At 39.7% G+C, this 17,502-nt stretch overlaps 1 protein-coding gene across 1 annotated transcript; it reads right to left on the bottom strand.

The window, feature by feature from the left end:
- Positions 1–8,296: 8,296 nt before the first annotated feature.
- UBB (ubiquitin B) lies at positions 8,297–12,607 on the bottom strand. The gene is made up of 2 exons (XM_063450066.1): positions 12,521–12,607; positions 8,297–9,779 (listed from the first exon to the last, which is right to left on the bottom strand). Exon 2 carries the CDS (start codon positions 9,771–9,773, stop codon positions 8,403–8,405), a length of 1,371 nt encoding a protein of 456 aa, XP_063306136.1. The 5' UTR covers positions 9,774–9,779; positions 12,521–12,607; the 3' UTR covers positions 8,297–8,402.
- Positions 12,608–17,502: the final 4,895 nt, after the last annotated feature.

Raw genomic sequence — 17,502 nt, 5'->3', positions numbered from 1 at the left:
AAAGCTTGACCTTCGCGGGGCATATAATCTCGTCAGGATAAAGGCTAATGATGAATGGAAAACTGCTTTCCGAACAAGATATGGCCTCTTTGAATATCTGGTGATGCCTTTTGGCCTTTGCAACGCCCCTGCAACTTTTCAACACTTCATAAATGATATCTTTAGAGACCTATTGGACGTCTGTGTCATCATTTATTTAGATGATATTCTCATATACTCCAACACTCCTGAGGAACATAGAAAACATGTCAGATGGGTGTTATCAAGACTCAGAACTCACAAATTATTCGCTAAACCTGAAAAATGCCTTTTTCACGTCAAAGAAATAACCTTCTTAGGTTATGTCATCTCCCCTCATTCAATAGGTATGGATAATGCAAAAGTCGATTGTATCATCAACTGGCCTGTTCCCTCTACAGTAAAAGAATTACAGCGATTTCTAGGGTTCGCCAATTTCTACAGAAAATTTATTAAAAACTACTCTGAGATTGCTCACCCCCTCAATCAACTTAACAGTAAAAAACATCCCTTCAATTGGAACGAAAAGGCTCAAACTGCCTTCACTGAATTAAAGAGAAAGTTTACAACAGTTCCTATTCTTCAACTTCCAAATCCTTCATATCTTTATGTCCTTGAAACGGATGCTTCGGAAATTGCAATTGGAGCTGTCCTCTCTCAACACAAAACTCCTCAAGAACCTCTTCATCCTGTCGCCTTCTTCTCACGATCACTATCTCCTGCTGAAAAGAATTATCCTACAGGAGAAAAAGAATTATTAAGTATCAAAGTGGCTTTAGAAACCTGGAGACACCTTCTTGAAGGCGCTCAGAACTCTTTAATCATTTATACTGACCATAAAAATCTCGAATATCTTCACTCCAATAAAACACTGTCTGCTCGACAAGTAAGATGGAATCTCTTTTTTTCCCGGTTCAACTTCCAAATCGTCTTTAGACCTGGGTCTAGAAACAAAAAGGCTGATGCCCTTTCCAGGATCCATAAAGACACTAAAATTGAACCTCCTTCGCCTAAAGTCATTGGAATCTTATCTTCTCTTATTGACGACATTAAAGATCTCAGTGAAGATGCTCTCGAACTTCCTAAATCGTTTAAATTATCTAAGAAAAACGGTCTCTACTATTTCAAAGACCGGATTTACGTGCCTCCCTCCTTCAGAATTAAAGTACTCGAATTTATTCATGATTCTCCTCTGGCAGGTCATCCAGGTATAAAGAAGACCCTTGAATTGTCTAAAAGATACTATTGGTGGCCTCGTCAAGACCAAACTATTGAATCTTATGTCAAATCTTGTTCTGTATGCCAAAGATCAAAACATGTCCATCATCAACCATTTGGTCAATTATTGAATTGGTAATCATCCTGACCCTTTCCAAAGAAATGTCACTACTTCTCCTGATCCCATACTGGTCCAGGGTGAAGAAGAATACGAGATTCAAAGTATACTGGATTCAAGGATCCATCGTGGCTCCTTACAATACCTCATCAGATGGAAAGGATATGGAGTTGATGAAGATACATGGGAAAACATGGGAAAACTCCTCTGACGTTCATGCTGACAAATTAATTTCCAAGTTTCACAAACGTTACCCTTCTAAGCCAAGTCAATAGCACCCAGAGGTTGCTCATTAAGGAGGGGATACTGTCATGCCTTAATTATAATATCCCCTTACTTCCTGGTTCCACGGAGCTTAGCCACACCTCTTTATGACCCGGTCTCCCTATTTAATCTGACCGCACCAGCTGATCGATGCTGGATTAATGAACTACGTTCCGTACTCACGAACCGGCTGCAACATCGTTGTGAAAGCCTGCTGTTACCGGACCGGACTGGAAGACTTCAAGTTCCCTTCACCTTTCCTCATCCACGGCTAAAGCTGAACTCTATCCATGCAGGATAAACCGCCTCTGAGGAAATCTCGGGAACCAGTGTTCTATGTGCCGGAAGCTAAGTAAAACCTCTGTGATAAGCGTTGCATCTCAAGGCTGTTATTTCCTGTCTCCAAAGTCCTTCGTTAAAGCCAACCCGTTACAGCTAACTTCAACTCATACTTGTCTCAGTTAGCTGCATCTATCTTACTTCAGTTAAAGTCTATGGAACAGCTATTGTAACTTCTTATCACCTAATTAATTAATACTACTAAAGGACTCTTGGGATTCAGTTACCGTTTACTACTTAAAGCTACAGTGCATATAATTGTGGACTTCAGTTATCATTTACTACTTAAAGCTACAGTGCATATAATTGTGGACTTCAGTTATCGTTTACTACTTAAAGCTACAGTGCATATAATTGTGGACTTCAGTTATCGTTTACTACTTAAAGCTACAGTACCTGTAATTGGAATTAAAGTCAATACCTTTTACTTTCTATAATAAATATTCAAACTATAAGAAATCTGCAGTTGTGTTCCTTCATAACAAATGTTTAGACGTGACAGGTAGTCTGTTACCTGTCGGTTGAGTCATTCTTTGAGGGTGGATCCCGAAGGGCTGTGGCGATGCGTAGGACTTAAAAAGCTCCGCATGTCCTCCATCAACAACATGTCTTTAAAGCGTCCTGTCCTTGCCGGCGTGGTCGTGGGAGGAGGAGGATGACTTTCATCTCTTCCCTTGTTAGATTCCCGTTGTGCTGTGACATCCCCCTTATACACTGTGTAAAGCATACTTTTTCATTTATTTTGCAAATGCTGCATCCTTTCCGACTTGTTGTAATTCGGTAACATTTCCGCCACTTTCTGTTTATACCGGGAGTCTAGTAGCGTGGACACCCAGTACAGGTCGTTCTCCTTCAGCCTTTTTATACGAGGGTCCCTCAACAGGCACGACCGCATGAAAGACCCCATTTGCACAAGGTTGGATGCCGAGCTACTCATTTCCCGTTCCTCCTCCTCAGTGATCTCAATGAAGGTATGTCCTTCCCCCCAGCCACGTACAACACCATGGGTACCAGATAGGTGACAACGAGCACCCTGGGATGCCTGTTGTGGTTGGTCTTCCTCCTCCTCCTCAAAGCCACATTCCTCCTCTGACTCCTCTTCCTCACAATCCTCTTCCAGCGTTGCCGCAGGTCCAGCAAGCGATGCTGATAAGGCTGTTTCTGGTGGTGATGGTGACCACAACTCTTCCTCTTCACTCTCATCTATGGCCTGATCCAGCACTCTTCGCAGGGCACGCTCCAGGAAGAAAACAAATGGTATGATGTCGCTGATGGTGCCTTCGGTGCGACTGACTAGGTTTGTCACCTCCTCAAAAGGACGCATAAGCCTACAGGCATTGCGCATGAGCGTCCAGTAACGTGGCAAAAAAATTCCCAGCTCCCCAGAGGCTGTCCTAGCACCCCGGTCATACAAATATTCATTAATGGCTTTTTCTTGTTGGAGCAGGCGGTCAAACATTAGGAGTGTGGAATTCCAACGTATCGGGCTGTCGCAAATCAAGCGCCTCACTGGCATGTTGTTTCACCGCTGGATATCTCCAAAGTGCGCCATGGCCATGTAGGAATGCCTGAAATGGCCACACACCTTCCTGGCCTGCTTCAGGACGTCCTGTAAGCCTGTGTACTTATGCACAAAGCGTTGTATGATCAGATTACACACATGTGCCATGCACGGCACATGTGTCAACTTGCCAAACTTCAATGCCGCCAACAAATTTGTTCCGTTGTCACAAACCACTTTGCCGATATCCAGTTGCTGTGGAGTCAGCCACTTTTCCACCTGTGCGTTCAGGGCGGACAGGAGTGCTTGTCCGGTGTGACTCTCTGCTTTCAAGCAAGTCAAACCCAAGACGGCGTGACACTGCCGTATCCGGGATGTGGAATAGTACCTGGGGAGCTGGGGGGATGCCGTTGATGTGGAGCAAGACGCAGCAGCAGAAGAGGACTCAGCCGAGGAGGTTATGGAAGAGGATGGAGTAGGAGGAGTAGAGGAGGTGGCAGCAGGCCTGCCTGCAAGTCGTGGCGGTGTCACCAACTCCTCTGCAGAGCCACGCATTCCATGCTTGGCAGCCGTCAGCAGGTTTACCCAATGCGCTGTGTAGGTGATAAACGTGCCCTGACCATGCTTTGCAGACCAGGTATCAGTGGTCAGATGGACCCTTGCCCCAACACTGTGTGCCAGACATGCCATTACTTCCTTTTGCACAATCGAGTACAGGTTGGGGATTGCCTTTTGTGCAAAGAAATTTCGGCCGGGTACCTTTCACTGCGGTATCCCAATAGCCACAAATTTTTTGAATGCCTCAGACTCCACCAGCTTGTATGGTAAAAGCTGGCGGGCTAATAGTTCAGACAAGCCAGCTGTCAGACGCCGGGCAAGGGGGTGACTTTCTGACATTGGCTTCTTACGCTCAAACATGTCCTTGACAGACACCTGACTGTGGGGAGATGAGCGGGAACTGCTCAAAGCGAGAGACGGAGTGGCGGATGGTTGAGAGGGGGCAAGGAGGACAGCAGTGGTTGACGTGGCTGAAGATGCTGGACCAGGAGGAGAATGGCGGCTTTGAGTTTGTGTGCTGCTTGTACTCATGTGTTGATCCCATAGGCGTTTGTGATGTGCGATCATGTGCCTATGCAAAGCAGTTGTACTTAGGTGGGTGTTGGACTTCCCATGACTCAGTTTCTTTTGGCACAGGTTGCAAATGGCATCGCTGTTGTCAGAGGCAGACACACAAAAAAATGCCACACTGCTGAGCTCTGCAATGACGGCATTCTGGTGGTGGACACAGCATGCGTTGATTGGCGTGCTGTCGGGCTGACCCCGGGTTCCGATGCATGCTGTCTGACTGTGCCACTAGCTCCTTGCGACGACCTCCCCCTGCTTCCAACTCGTCTCCTCCTCTCTGTCTCCCCATCCAACTTTCACCCTGTTCTTATCTTGCCGAGCGGGCACCCACGTGACATCCATGGACGCATCGTCATCATCAACCGCTTCACTTGTATCTGACAACTCAGCAAAGGAAGCAGCAGCGGGTACAACATCATCATCATCACACCGTATGTCCATGTGTGTAATGCTGCCTGACTGAGACATATCCCTGTTATCTACATCCTCTGGCAATAATGGTTGCGCATCACTCATTTCTTCAAACGGATGTGTAAATAACTCCTCTGACAGATAAAGTGAAGCGGCTGTGGTGCTAGTGTTGGTGGTGGCGGCAGGCGGGTGAGTGGTATCTTGAGAGGTGCCCGAAGCTAAGCTGGAGGAGGATGGTGCGTCAAGGTTCCGAGCGGAAGCTGTAGAAGATTGGGTGTCCTGTGTTAGCCAGTCAACTATGTCCTCAGAACTTTTCAAGTTCAGGGTACGTGGCCTCTGAAAATTGGGCATTATTCTAGGGCAAAAGGGAATCACAGCACCACGACCACGACGGCCCCTGCGGGGTGGCCTGCCTCTGCCTGTCATTTTTTTTTGGATTAGTGGTACTATGCGTGCAAGCTACTGTGAGACCAGATATGAGTGGCAATGTGCACTGGCAGAGGTTGGCAGAGTACACGCTGTAGGCCTGACACCCGCTTGAAGACAAGTATCTGCTATTCAATCTATAACAGTGAAAAAGGTTTTGGGTTTTTTTTTTTTTTTTCAATGTCTCATATTTATTGGTTTTGATCAAGGAAATGTAAACAAAGGGGTACAGAAATAAGATGGGGTGAGGGTAAATGGTTACACACAATCAGACCACATTGTCGGGTACAAACATATTGGTTAATTAAATGCACGCTATAGTTTAAATGCACGCTATAGTGACACCAGATATGAGTGGCAATGTGCACTTGCAGAGGTTGGCAGAGTACACGCTGTAGGCCTGACACACCTGCTTGAAGGACACTGACTGCTATTAGCTTACAGTGAAAAACTTTTTTTCTTTTTAAAGGCACGCTATTGTGACACCAGATATGAGTGGCAAAGTGGACTGGCAGAAGTTGGCAGAGTACACGCTGAAGGCCTGACACCCACTTGAAGGACACTGACTGCTATTAGCTTACAGTGAAAAACAATTTTTTGTTTTTAAATGCAAGCTATTGTGACACCAGGTATGAGTGGTGGCACTGGACAAGTGGGCTCAGTATCCACTGTGAGCCTGACACAGAAGCTGGCAGGCAGGCAACTGCAATTACATTACACAGAAAAAGAAAAGCAGACTGATGTTCTAGCCCTAAAAAGGGCTTTTTGGGGTGCTGTCCTTACAGCAGAGATCAGATGAGTCCTTCAGGACTGTAGTGGACACTGAATACCCTAGCCTAGCTATCCATTTCCCTATCAAATGAGCAGCAGCTACACTTTCCCTCCTCTATCTAAGAATGCAGCTTCAGAATGAATCTAAAATGGATGCTGTACAGGAGGTGGGTGGGTCTGGAAGGGAGGGTCTGCTGCTAATTTGCTGGAATGTGTCTGCTGACCGTGAGGAACAGGGTCAAAGTTTACTCAATGATGACTAATAGGGGGCGGATCAAACCGTGCATGTGTTCGCCCACCGTGGCGAATGCGAACACGCTATGTTCGCCGGGAACTATTCGCCTGCGAACAGTTCGGTACATCACTATTTATAACTTATATACCTTAAATATATTATAGATTTTATATGTGGCCAACAAAATTTCTTTTCACTGAATGTGGCCCAGGGAAGCCAAAAGGTCATGGGTGTCCAACCTTTTGGCTTCCCTGGGTCACATTGGGCAAACAAATTAAAATGTATTAAATTATGTTCCAGAACTTGAGCTTGCCATACTTTACATTTAATTTCAAACGCTTTTGTGGTTTGAAACATTGCAGTAATAAATTGGTTTTCACCTTGAAGACGCATGTTTAACTCATTTAAATGAGCGGTCAAATCCACAAGTGCACATATACTTGTGAAAAACAAATATCTAATCAAAAACTACTAGCAACCTGCTTCATGTGTTTTTCAGAGGCAACTTCTAATTGAGATTCTACCACTAGATGGCAGCATACCACAGTAAGAGTTTCATCATGTAGGCAATACAAAGTTCCCTATACTGCACTGTATTCACTTAGAGTGACCAGTCTATCCCTGTTTATTTGATTGTCGAACAAATAGATAGAATGAGCGAAGTAGCAGAAGGGGTGTAAAGTGCTGCCTGATTTAGGGACCTCTATTCTAAATCAGTAACTTAAGAATGAGAGGCATTTTTGTGTGTGGGATTTATTAAACCAATCAATTATCACAAGGTACAGAGATTTTCTTTGCAAACAGGTGTATTTTACACAACACAATGGCAAGCAGCTCTGCTGTCATAGGAGAAAAACATGAATTGTCATATTAGACTGCTGTAGTAGTTATGGTGCTCGGAGTGCCCTAGAGCCATTGCAGGATTATTACAGAATAAGACACTTACCTGCCACCCACCTCTACACTGCTTCCAGTCTTCTTGAACAGCAGAAGCCAGAGACTGATTTAGTCATTCTTTCATTGGGAGAGTCAGCTGAGCATGCTACGCCAATGGATGAGTCAAATACATTTTTGTATTGAACAAAACTAAAAATCCAAGTTCTCCAGCTCTAAGACTGAAAGCAGGACGGGATGTCCTGCAGTACTCAGGCAAATGTTATAACATGGTAAAAAACTTTAACAGATTATGCTGGCGTGGCTCTAGCTGCAGTGATTATGGTGCTTTGAGTGTTCCTTTAACTGCTTCCCTTTAAAGATCAGTCACACATGTCTTGTTTGAAGTGATGTAGTGAACTAAGGGGTTAATAGTTTACATCCTATGCTACTAGCCAGATCTTAAAGTAGGAAAAGGTTTGTTTCATTCCAATCCAGTTTTGTGAGTTGGGAGTCACTGATTTGGGGAGTGGAGATCATCACTGGAGGTAACTTTGGGGATAAACCATTCAACAACTGTACTTTGAGGTAAGTGTGCCTTTGGGGAACTCCTGGCACCATAACTATTTCATTTAGATAAAGTTGTTTTGATGCCTGGAGTGTCCCTCTAAAGTTCATGTCACACTCAACCAGGGGTGTTCAACTCACCAGGGCTATGTTTTCACTCACCAAAAGCTAGTGGTGAGTGCCCTTTGTGCGCCCTGTCATATCTGCTGCTGGGCTACAGGAAGGAAGGGAAAGATGCATGTAGCTGTAGAAAATGGCAAGTAGACAATATATGATAGGCTTTGGACTTAATTTGTGTAAATAAATTGCAAAGTAAAGTTAAAGACAAGTGAACATACAAACGTATAATTTTATTTTAATAAACCATAAAATGACACTATTAAAACACATTAAATGTATAAGAAAGGTCAATTTTTATTCAGTGTTTGGTTAACAAATTATCAACGAAAGTAATAAAATGATTTAAAGTAGCTATGAAGTGTATTTGATAAATGTTTTAATACAACTGCAAAGTATAAAAAAAACTTATATAATTTTTAACCACCTCTCAGTCTAAGCACTAGATGCAGAGTGGATTCTTTCTGGATATTGTAGTCACAAAGTGTACGGCCATCTTCCAGCTGCTTGCCTGCAAAGATCAATCTTTGCTGATCGGGTGGAATGCCCTCTTTGTCCTGGATCTTACTTTTCACATTTTCAATGGTATCACTTGCTTCTACTTCCAGTGTGATGGTCTTGCCTGTCAATGTTTTAACAAATATCTGCATACCACCTCTAAGACGAAGGACCAGATGCAAAGTGGATTCTTTCTGGATATTGTAGTCAGAAAGTGTACGGCCATCTTCCAGCTGCTTGCCAGCAAAGATCAATCTCTGCTGATCAGGTGGAATGCCCTCTTTGTCTTGGATCTTACATTTCACATTATCTATTGTATCACTTGCTTCTACTTCCAGTGTGATAGTCTTGCCTGTCAATGTTTTAACAAATATCTGCATACCACCTCTAAGACGAAGGACCAGATGCAAAGTGGATTCTTTCTGGATATTGTAGTCAGAAAGTGTACGCCCATCTTCCAGCTGCTTGCCTGCAAAGATCAATCTCTGCTGATCAGGTGGAATGCCCTCTTTGTCCTGGATCTTACATTTCACATTATCTATTGTATCACTTGCTTCTACTTCCAGTGTGATAGTCTTGCCTGTCAATGTTTTAACAAATATCTGCATACCACCTCTAAGACGAAGGACCAGATGCAAAGTGGATTCTTTCTGGATATTGTAGTCAGAAAGTGTACGGCCATCTTCCAGCTGCTTGCCTGCAAAGATCAATCTTTGCTGATCGGGTGGAATGCCCTCTTTGTCCTGGATCTTACTTTTCACATTTTCAATGGTATCACTTGCTTCTACTTCCAGTGTGATGGTCTTGCCTGTCAATGTTTTAACAAATATCTGCATACCACCTCTAAGACGAAGGACCAGATGCAAAGTGGATTCTTTCTGGATATTGTAGTCAGAAAGTGTACGGCCATCTTCCAGCTGCTTGCCTGCAAAGATCAATCTCTGCTGATCAGGTGGAATGCCCTCTTTGTCCTGGATCTTACATTTCACATTATCTATTGTATCACTTGCTTCTACTTCCAGTGTGATAGTCTTGCCTGTCAATGTTTTAACAAATATCTGCATACCACCTCTAAGACGAAGGACCAGATGCAAAGTGGATTCTTTCTGGATATTGTAGTCAGAAAGTGTACGGCCATCTTCCAGCTGCTTGCCTGCAAAGATCAATCTCTGCTGATCAGGTGGAATGCCCTCTTTGTCCTGGATCTTACATTTTACATTCTCTATTGTATCACTTGGCTCTACTTCAAGTGTTATGGTCTTGCCTGTCAGTGTTTTCACAAAGACCTGCATGTTTGCCTGAAAATAAAAAGGAAAGTTTAAGAACAATTAACCAAGTGTAAATACTTAAAAACAAATCTGTGTTTTCGCTGTTGTTTTCTCCATCTTTTTATGAACAAAGCAAAACAGTTAATATATAAAGATATTATGGTGATAGACAATTTGGCAATATTGCTAGATTGACTAAATAGTGAATAGTTATAATGTATAGTCACTATTAAGCTCCTACGTAAAGCATCAGTTGGAAGTAAGTGAGAAGGCTTGGTAGGATGACATCAGAGAGAGAATTTTTCATGAGTGCCTTTTGTGAGGCGATTTTATGAATAGAGAGCCACTGAATGGCTGAGAGCGTCAGCTGACTGTTTAGCAAATCAACGCGCGCTCCTGTCTGTGGCAGCCCCACACTTCCGTTTTCCAATTTTTCAGCAAGTGAAAGGAAAGAGAAGCAGAGCGATCTGGCTCTAGAACACAGACTTTGAGGTTAAATCATTGGAGAATGGTTTAACCCCTAAAAGTAAACCAGTGCCAGGGACCTCCAAGCACCAAAACAACTTCATATTTATGAAATTGTTATGGTGTCCAAACTGGTCTTTTGAGTATCAATAAAACTGTTTTTTTCCCCTGAAATTTTAGAAAATGTTTGATTCATTTCTCAGTTTAAGTATTTCTATCTCTGACCAACTTCCAGTTGTCTAAATGGATGAACAGCCAGTGTTGTCATGTGGTTAATGTTTAATGGCTAACGCATTCCTTACAAGGGTTGGGTTTCAATAACAGCATTGGACCACCTATGGTGCTAATATCATTGAGAGGGTCTGGGCCTGGAGTTAAATAGACACAACCAATAAATCACTAAAGCTGATAGACATAAATCAACATTTTAATTTTGATTGACCATACCATTAATGTTTATTTCTTAACAGTATGTCTGTATGAGTTTGATAATATACCAGCTAGCTAGTTGGAACACCTTTGAATATAATACCTTGTTTAGAGCTTATTTAAGTGCCAGATTGTTACATTGCAAATGTCTTTTTTTTGGCATTCCGATGGTTAATTCTTACATGAAATCAAGAAGCCTTCAACCTTCAGTAACAATAATTTAGGCAAGGAACATGATTGATTGTTGGCCTTACAACTCTAGGCATACCATTAACCTTATTACAAACACACATTATTTAGTTGCTGAACTATTCCCTGTATGCCAATGTAAGAAGACTAGCAAAAATATAAACAAAATCTTCATCCTGACTTGTCTTGACTCAGTACCAGGGTTACAGCAGCTGGCGATAAACAATTAGATAAGTGGAAGGGTTGCTGTAACAAGTATTTTTATTCTTCTATATTTTTTTTTTCAAGGGCAAAAGGGACAATCCTAATTGTGAGAAGGGGTGAGGAAAATGATTCAACAAGAGACAGGATGGGAATCAAGCTTAGTGTGAAGGAAGGGTAGGAAATCTATGAGCTATTGATAAGGGGCAAAGAGTGAGGACATGGAGAAATGTAAATCATGGTCGGAGAAAAAGAAGGAAAATAAAGCTGAGGGACAGAAATGAAGTGGGCAGGGATACGTGGACAAGAGAAGAAGGGCAACTGAAGAAAGGGTGAATAGGAAAGATAGGTAGAACAGATAATTAAGGTTCTTGGTAAAGAGAATTTTAAAAAGGCTGTGGTGATCATAAATTATTAAATGACAAATATATAAAATAGAAAGTGGTGTTTTCAAGACAAAGGGCATAGAGAAAGAAGATGATTTTATACTTAAGATGGAAAAAGTCTTTGAATGGTACTCATAAATGTTATTGCACTTTGAGCTCCACCATCTTGTTCTATCAGTTCTGTGAATAGTCTTTTTGGTTTGGTATAGATACTTTTAAAAATATATTTTGTTATTACACAGCTCACATGAACATCAACACAATTAAAAGCCTGTTTTAAAAAAAAATTACAATGATGGGGTTTAATCATTAAATACCTAATTGTGAATTAAAAAGGTAATTGAAAAATGTACACACAAAAAATATCTGATTTTGACATTTTTTCTCTTAGTTATAGTCACAGCTTAGCTAGTTTAGCCTCAATTTTATAAAACAGTTACTAGTCTAGTTTATATATATATATAAACTAGACTAGTAACTGTTTTATAAAATTGAGGCTAAACTAGCTAAGCTGTGACTATAACTAAGAGAAAAAATGTCAAAATCAGATATTTTTTGTGTGTAATAAGTGTACACACTTATTTTTTGTGTGTAATATATATTGACACCAAGTTATTAGTGCTTTCATTTTTAAAAAGTTTTAATTTTGCCTTCTTTTCCCTTACAGGTTAGAATAGTTTTGTGAAATATATTTTTTATATACAGTTAATATACGGCAATTCTCAACATGGAACATTATCAAAAAGTCACATAGGTTGATAGTCACTTGTTTTTTTTAAACAGAAAACCTGGTGTGTGTGCTCTGAAAAAAAAAAAAAAATCATGTTTTTAATTTATTTCAGAGCCCACACACCATATTTTCTGTTTTGTGATATTTTCATTGAAGTCGCTCTGATCTTGTCTTTGAGTAGCAGCCCATATTTATTAGCAGTTCTTTGTTACCTACAGCTTCTTTATTTTTCACTTAATTAATTTAATACTCCAGAGTGGGCTATCGCTATACAATAAGATATCTGATTATTTTTTTTTACAAAGCTAAACTCCCGTTCTCCTAGCGAGTTAAATTTTATATGAAACAGCAAAGTTACCCCAAAGCCTTACCTTGTTTGATGCCTAACGCAGGCACAATAACCTCTGTGCAGCTCAGTCGAAGTGTTGGGTTGATTGTGTGGCACACCTTAACTGGGTATTTATATGACCCTGTGAGCATGACAGCTCAGAGAAAACACAGCAGTAATTTAAATACACCTCCTTTTATAAATCTGGCATACATTCTAAAATATTCAGCATTTATTTATAAATAACTTGAATTAGCTCAATTATTTTAATGATGGTTTACTGTGCAAGGCAACTCCCTGTTATTAAAATGAAAAACCGGTTTGTGTTGTAGCTGTAAGCTTTGTAGGTTAATAGAAAATAGAAAGATCTAGACTGCCTGGTATTTTTGCAGTGACTCAAAACTCAAGAAGTCAAAGAGCAAAGTAAATGTAAAACACATACTTTAAGACAGCATATACTAACAAAGTACAAAAAAATACTTGCAAACTTTAAGTTTTATTAACACACAACCACATATTTGCAATTGGTATTTGACGTACAATAAATATTATTCCTTACCATCAAAATAGCAAATTATATTGATTTTTTTTCAGTTAAAATGGAATTGTAACTTACCAGGATTTTTAATACCATATTTACTTTTCCTTTATTTTTGACAAATATGGTTTTGTGAGATCTGGAAAATAAAATTAAATGTAGAAATCCCCATATATTTTCAAGGATGTGTGCTGCCGTTTTTGTGCTCTATCAATCCTTTTTGGCTCTATGTCAATCTTTGTTTTAAGTGTTGACGTTTCCTCCTCTTCTACTAACACAGGCCTTAATTTGTTTGAATCAGCGTTTTTAATGTTTTCAATCTATTAGAAAAAAGCTTTCCATATGCTTTTTCTACAGAAGCCACCATATAAACTATGGGATTTTTTCATAGATAAACCATTTGAAAAGATTCAACTTATTGGAATAATTTCTGATGCTGATTAAAACAAGTTAAACCAATGCCATAGTTAATAGAAGAGGAGAAACCAAAACAATGTTTTGTTCTCCTCTCAATTGCATTGTATGCCTTGGCTGTGCCTGGATTTTACTGGATTGTGATGTCACTTGCTAAGTTTTTACTATACATTTAAAACGAAAATGGAGCACAACACGAAAAAAAAAAAGGTTTACACAAGTTATAAATTAATTTTAATGTTTTAGTCAACGGTGTAATTTCCAAACAGCTTTTAAAGAACGACAACTTTAAAGAACAAATGTAAAAAAATTAGAACAAACTATCTTTACTGAATTTTTCACACATTGCTGCTTTTTCTGATAATGTCTTTTTCTATTCCTATGCTAGATGGCTAGAGGGAAGCCGAAGCAATCTGCATTGTAAGGAGGATGGGAGCTAGATTTCTGCTCAGCAAATATTTGTTCATCACAGCACCAAGTGACTAGCTCCGCTTAGCCGTAGACACAATCTGTGTTTTTTTTTTTTAAAGATATTTCTTAATTGCGTTTTGCTTCAAAAACCAACAATACAATGACGGAAAGAAAAATGTACACAGATTAGCAGTTTGAAGTGTGAGTAGTTTTTTTTTTTTATTGTTCCAAATATAGGCACCTACAGAAATGTTATTGCCTCTCGAAAGCAAAATCTGTCTTTAGACATCGTACCACAAAAGCTTGTTGAGTACAGAATGGCTCAACGCCAAGTCATGTAGACATGTGCCCATATACCAAATGTCACAGTGAACTCTGGATTCATGATATGGGTTTATATGGCCGTTTGGCCACAGTTAGTTGGATAGACATATTTTTGCCTCCTCGTTTTGTCTTTTAATGTACAGTATTGCATTATGATACATTTACTTTGTGGGGTTATATTTTTTTTCGTATTTGGATTCATATATGAGTTTACCCTGATCGTTGTGATCTTATTCCAAGTACAAGTATTTGGTTTCACTAGAGGTTATATCTTAGTGCATGTAAAATATATGATATATTTTTTTATTTCTTTATATTCATATAGACAGTGTTTTGCATTTGCAGTGTACTACTTGTTTTTGGCACTTTCCTTTCATATAAAAACAAAAAAAACCTTTACCTCCTCTGCACTTCACTTCACGTTAGCACCTTATTATGCTCTGAGGGTACTCATGAGTGTTTGGGCGTTTAAAGAGAATTGTAGTCTGAATGTGAATGCTCCTTACATAAAGTAATTTACAAAAATCGCCAGGTATAAAAATAAATGTACTATTATTTTACTTTATTTATAAAGTATCAGCACATTCTGCCGTGCTGTACATAGGTAATTAAAAAATAAAATCTGTTCAGAATTGAAAAAAAAACTATTCAGTTAGCTCTTGCATTGCACACAACTTTAGTGTAACAGTTTTAATTTAACAGCTCTCCTGTAAGCTGAATCAGTCATCTTCAGACTAGATTCAATCAAGTATTTTAATAGAGGTGTTTTTACTGTCACTACCTTCTGCTCCATTAAAATATCAAATACCGTATATACTCGAGTATAAGCCGACCAGAATATAAGCCGAGGCCCCTAATTTTACCCCAAAAAACTGGGAAAACTTATTGACTCGAGTATAAGACTAGGGTGGAAAATGCAGCAGCTACTGGTAAATTTCTAAATAAAATTAAATCCCATTAAAATTACATTAATTTAATATTTATTTACAGTGTGTGTATATAATGAATGCAGTGTGTGTGTGTGTGTGTGTATGAATGCAGTGTGTATATGAATGCTGTGTGTGTATGCAAAAAAAAATAAAAAAATGACTGGGACATAGAAATACCAGGGTGCTCTTTAAATAAGGGGGGAAAGGGTGGAGGGGTGGCCCTGTATGTGAAGGATAGCATAAAATCTAGCCTAATAAAGGTTAGTGAGACGAACATAGAGTCCATTTGGGTTACGTTAGAATTTGGTAATCACACAGTAGTTCGTGTAGGTGTGATTTATAGGCCCCCAGGACAAATTGAAGAGTTAGATAATCTACTAGTTGAAGAAATAGCTAAAATGACAATGAAGGGGGAAGTTATCACCATGGGTGACTTTAATCTTCCTGATGTGAATTGGAAAACAAAAATAGCTACTTGTGCCAGAAGCACACATATTCTAAACTCCCTACTGGGATTGTCTCTAAAACAAGTCGTTGAGGAGCCAACTCGTAAAGAGGCCATACTAGATTTAGTGTTAACAAATGGAGATTTGGTATCAGATATTACTGTAGGTGAAAGTTTAGGATCCAGTGATCATCAGTCAGTGTGGTTTAATATAAGAACAGTGACCGAGTCACACCACACAAAAACAAAAGTTTTAGACTTTAGAAAAACAGACTTTTCTAAAATTAGAATATGTGTAAAGGAGTCATTATCAGACTGGAGCAACTTAAATGGAGTCCAAAATAAATGGGATTATTTAAAAGCTGCACTACTGAAGGCAACAGAAAATTGCATTAGGCTTGTCAGTAAAAGCAAAAAATTCAAGAAACCACTGTGGTACTCCGCAGATGTGGCCAAAATAGTAAAAAACAAAAAGTTAGCATTTAGTAATTATAAAAAAACCCAGAGTGAGGAAGACAGAATGACCTATAAGATTAGGCAGAAAGAGGCTAAGCAAGTTATAAGAGCTTCCAAATCACACACAGAAGAGAAAATAGCACAGTCAGTAAAAAAGGGGGACAAAACTTTTTTTAGATACATAAATGAGAAAAGAAAAGTAAAACAAGGATTAGTTAGATTAAAAACAAAAGAAGGAAGGTATGTAGATGAGGATAAAGGTCTAGCTGACTGCCTCAATTAATATTTTTGTTCGGTATTTACAGCTGAAAATGAAGGAAAGGGACCTCTGTTAAAAAAAAAGGATAAATGAGTAATTTATTACATGTGAGTTTACAGAGGAAGAGGTTCTATTTCAACTGTCAAAAGTAAAGACAAATAAGTCAATGGGACCTGATGGAATACACCCAAAGCTATTAAAAGAGCTTAGTGGTGTACTAGCAAAACCATTAACAGATTTATTTAACCAATCATTGTTAATAGGAGTAGTCCCAGAAGATTGGAAGTTAGCGAATGTTGTGCCCATTCACAAGAAAGGTAATAAGGAGGAGTCGGGCAACTATAGGCCAGTAAGCCTTACTTCAGTAGTGGGGAAAGTGATGGAAACCATGTTAAAGGATAGGATTGTTGAACATCTAAAAACACATGGATTTCAAGATCAGAGACAACATGGGTTTACTTCAGGGAGATCATGCCAAACTAATCTTATTGATCTTAATCTTATCCTAGATTTCAGTAAGGCTTTTTACACTGTTGCACATAGAAGGCTTATCAATAAACTGCAATCTTTGAGTTTGGATTCCAATATTGTTGAATGGGTAAGGCAGTGGCTGAGTGACAGGCAACAGAGGGTTGTAGTCAATGGAGTATATTCGAAGCTTGGGCTTGTCACCAGTGGGGTACCTCAGGGATCTGTACTTGGACCCATTCTCTTTAATATTTTTATTAGTGATATTGCAGAAGGTCTTGATGGTAAGGTGTGTCTTTTTGCGGATGATACTAAGATATGTAACAGGGTTGATGTTCCAGGAGGGATAAGCCAAATGGCAAATGATTTAGGTAAACTAGAAAAATGGTCAGAGTTGTGGCAACTGACATTTAATGTGGATAAGTGCAAGATAATGCATCTTGGACGTAAAAACCCAAGGGCAGAGTACAGAATATTTGATAGAGTCCTAACCTCAACATCTGAGGAAAGGGATTTAGGGGTGATTATTTCTGAGGACTTAAAGGTAGGCAGACAATGTAATAGAGCAGCAGGAAATGCTAGCAGAATGCTTGGTTGTATAGGGAGAGGTATTAGCAGTAGAAAGAGGGAAGTGCTCATGCCATTGTACAGAACACTGGTGAGACCTCACTTGGAGTACTGTACACAGTACTGGAGACCATATCTTCAGAAGGATATTGATACCTTAGAGAGAGTTCAAAGAAGTGCTAGTAAACTGGTTCATGGATTGCAGGATAAAACT

Source organism: Pelobates fuscus, chromosome 1, assembly GCF_036172605.1.
Source record: "Pelobates fuscus isolate aPelFus1 chromosome 1, aPelFus1.pri, whole genome shotgun sequence".
Taxonomy (NCBI): Eukaryota; Metazoa; Chordata; class Amphibia; order Anura; family Pelobatidae; genus Pelobates; species Pelobates fuscus.
Note: the sequence above shows the minus strand (reverse complement) of the source record. Positions and strands in the feature narration are given on the sequence as shown.

Bases quoted from the DNA above. Each gene is read 5' to 3' on its own strand.
- UBB (XM_063450066.1), bottom strand. From the start codon at position 9,773: ATGCAGGTCTTTGTGAAAACACTGACAGGCAAGACCATAACACTTGAA.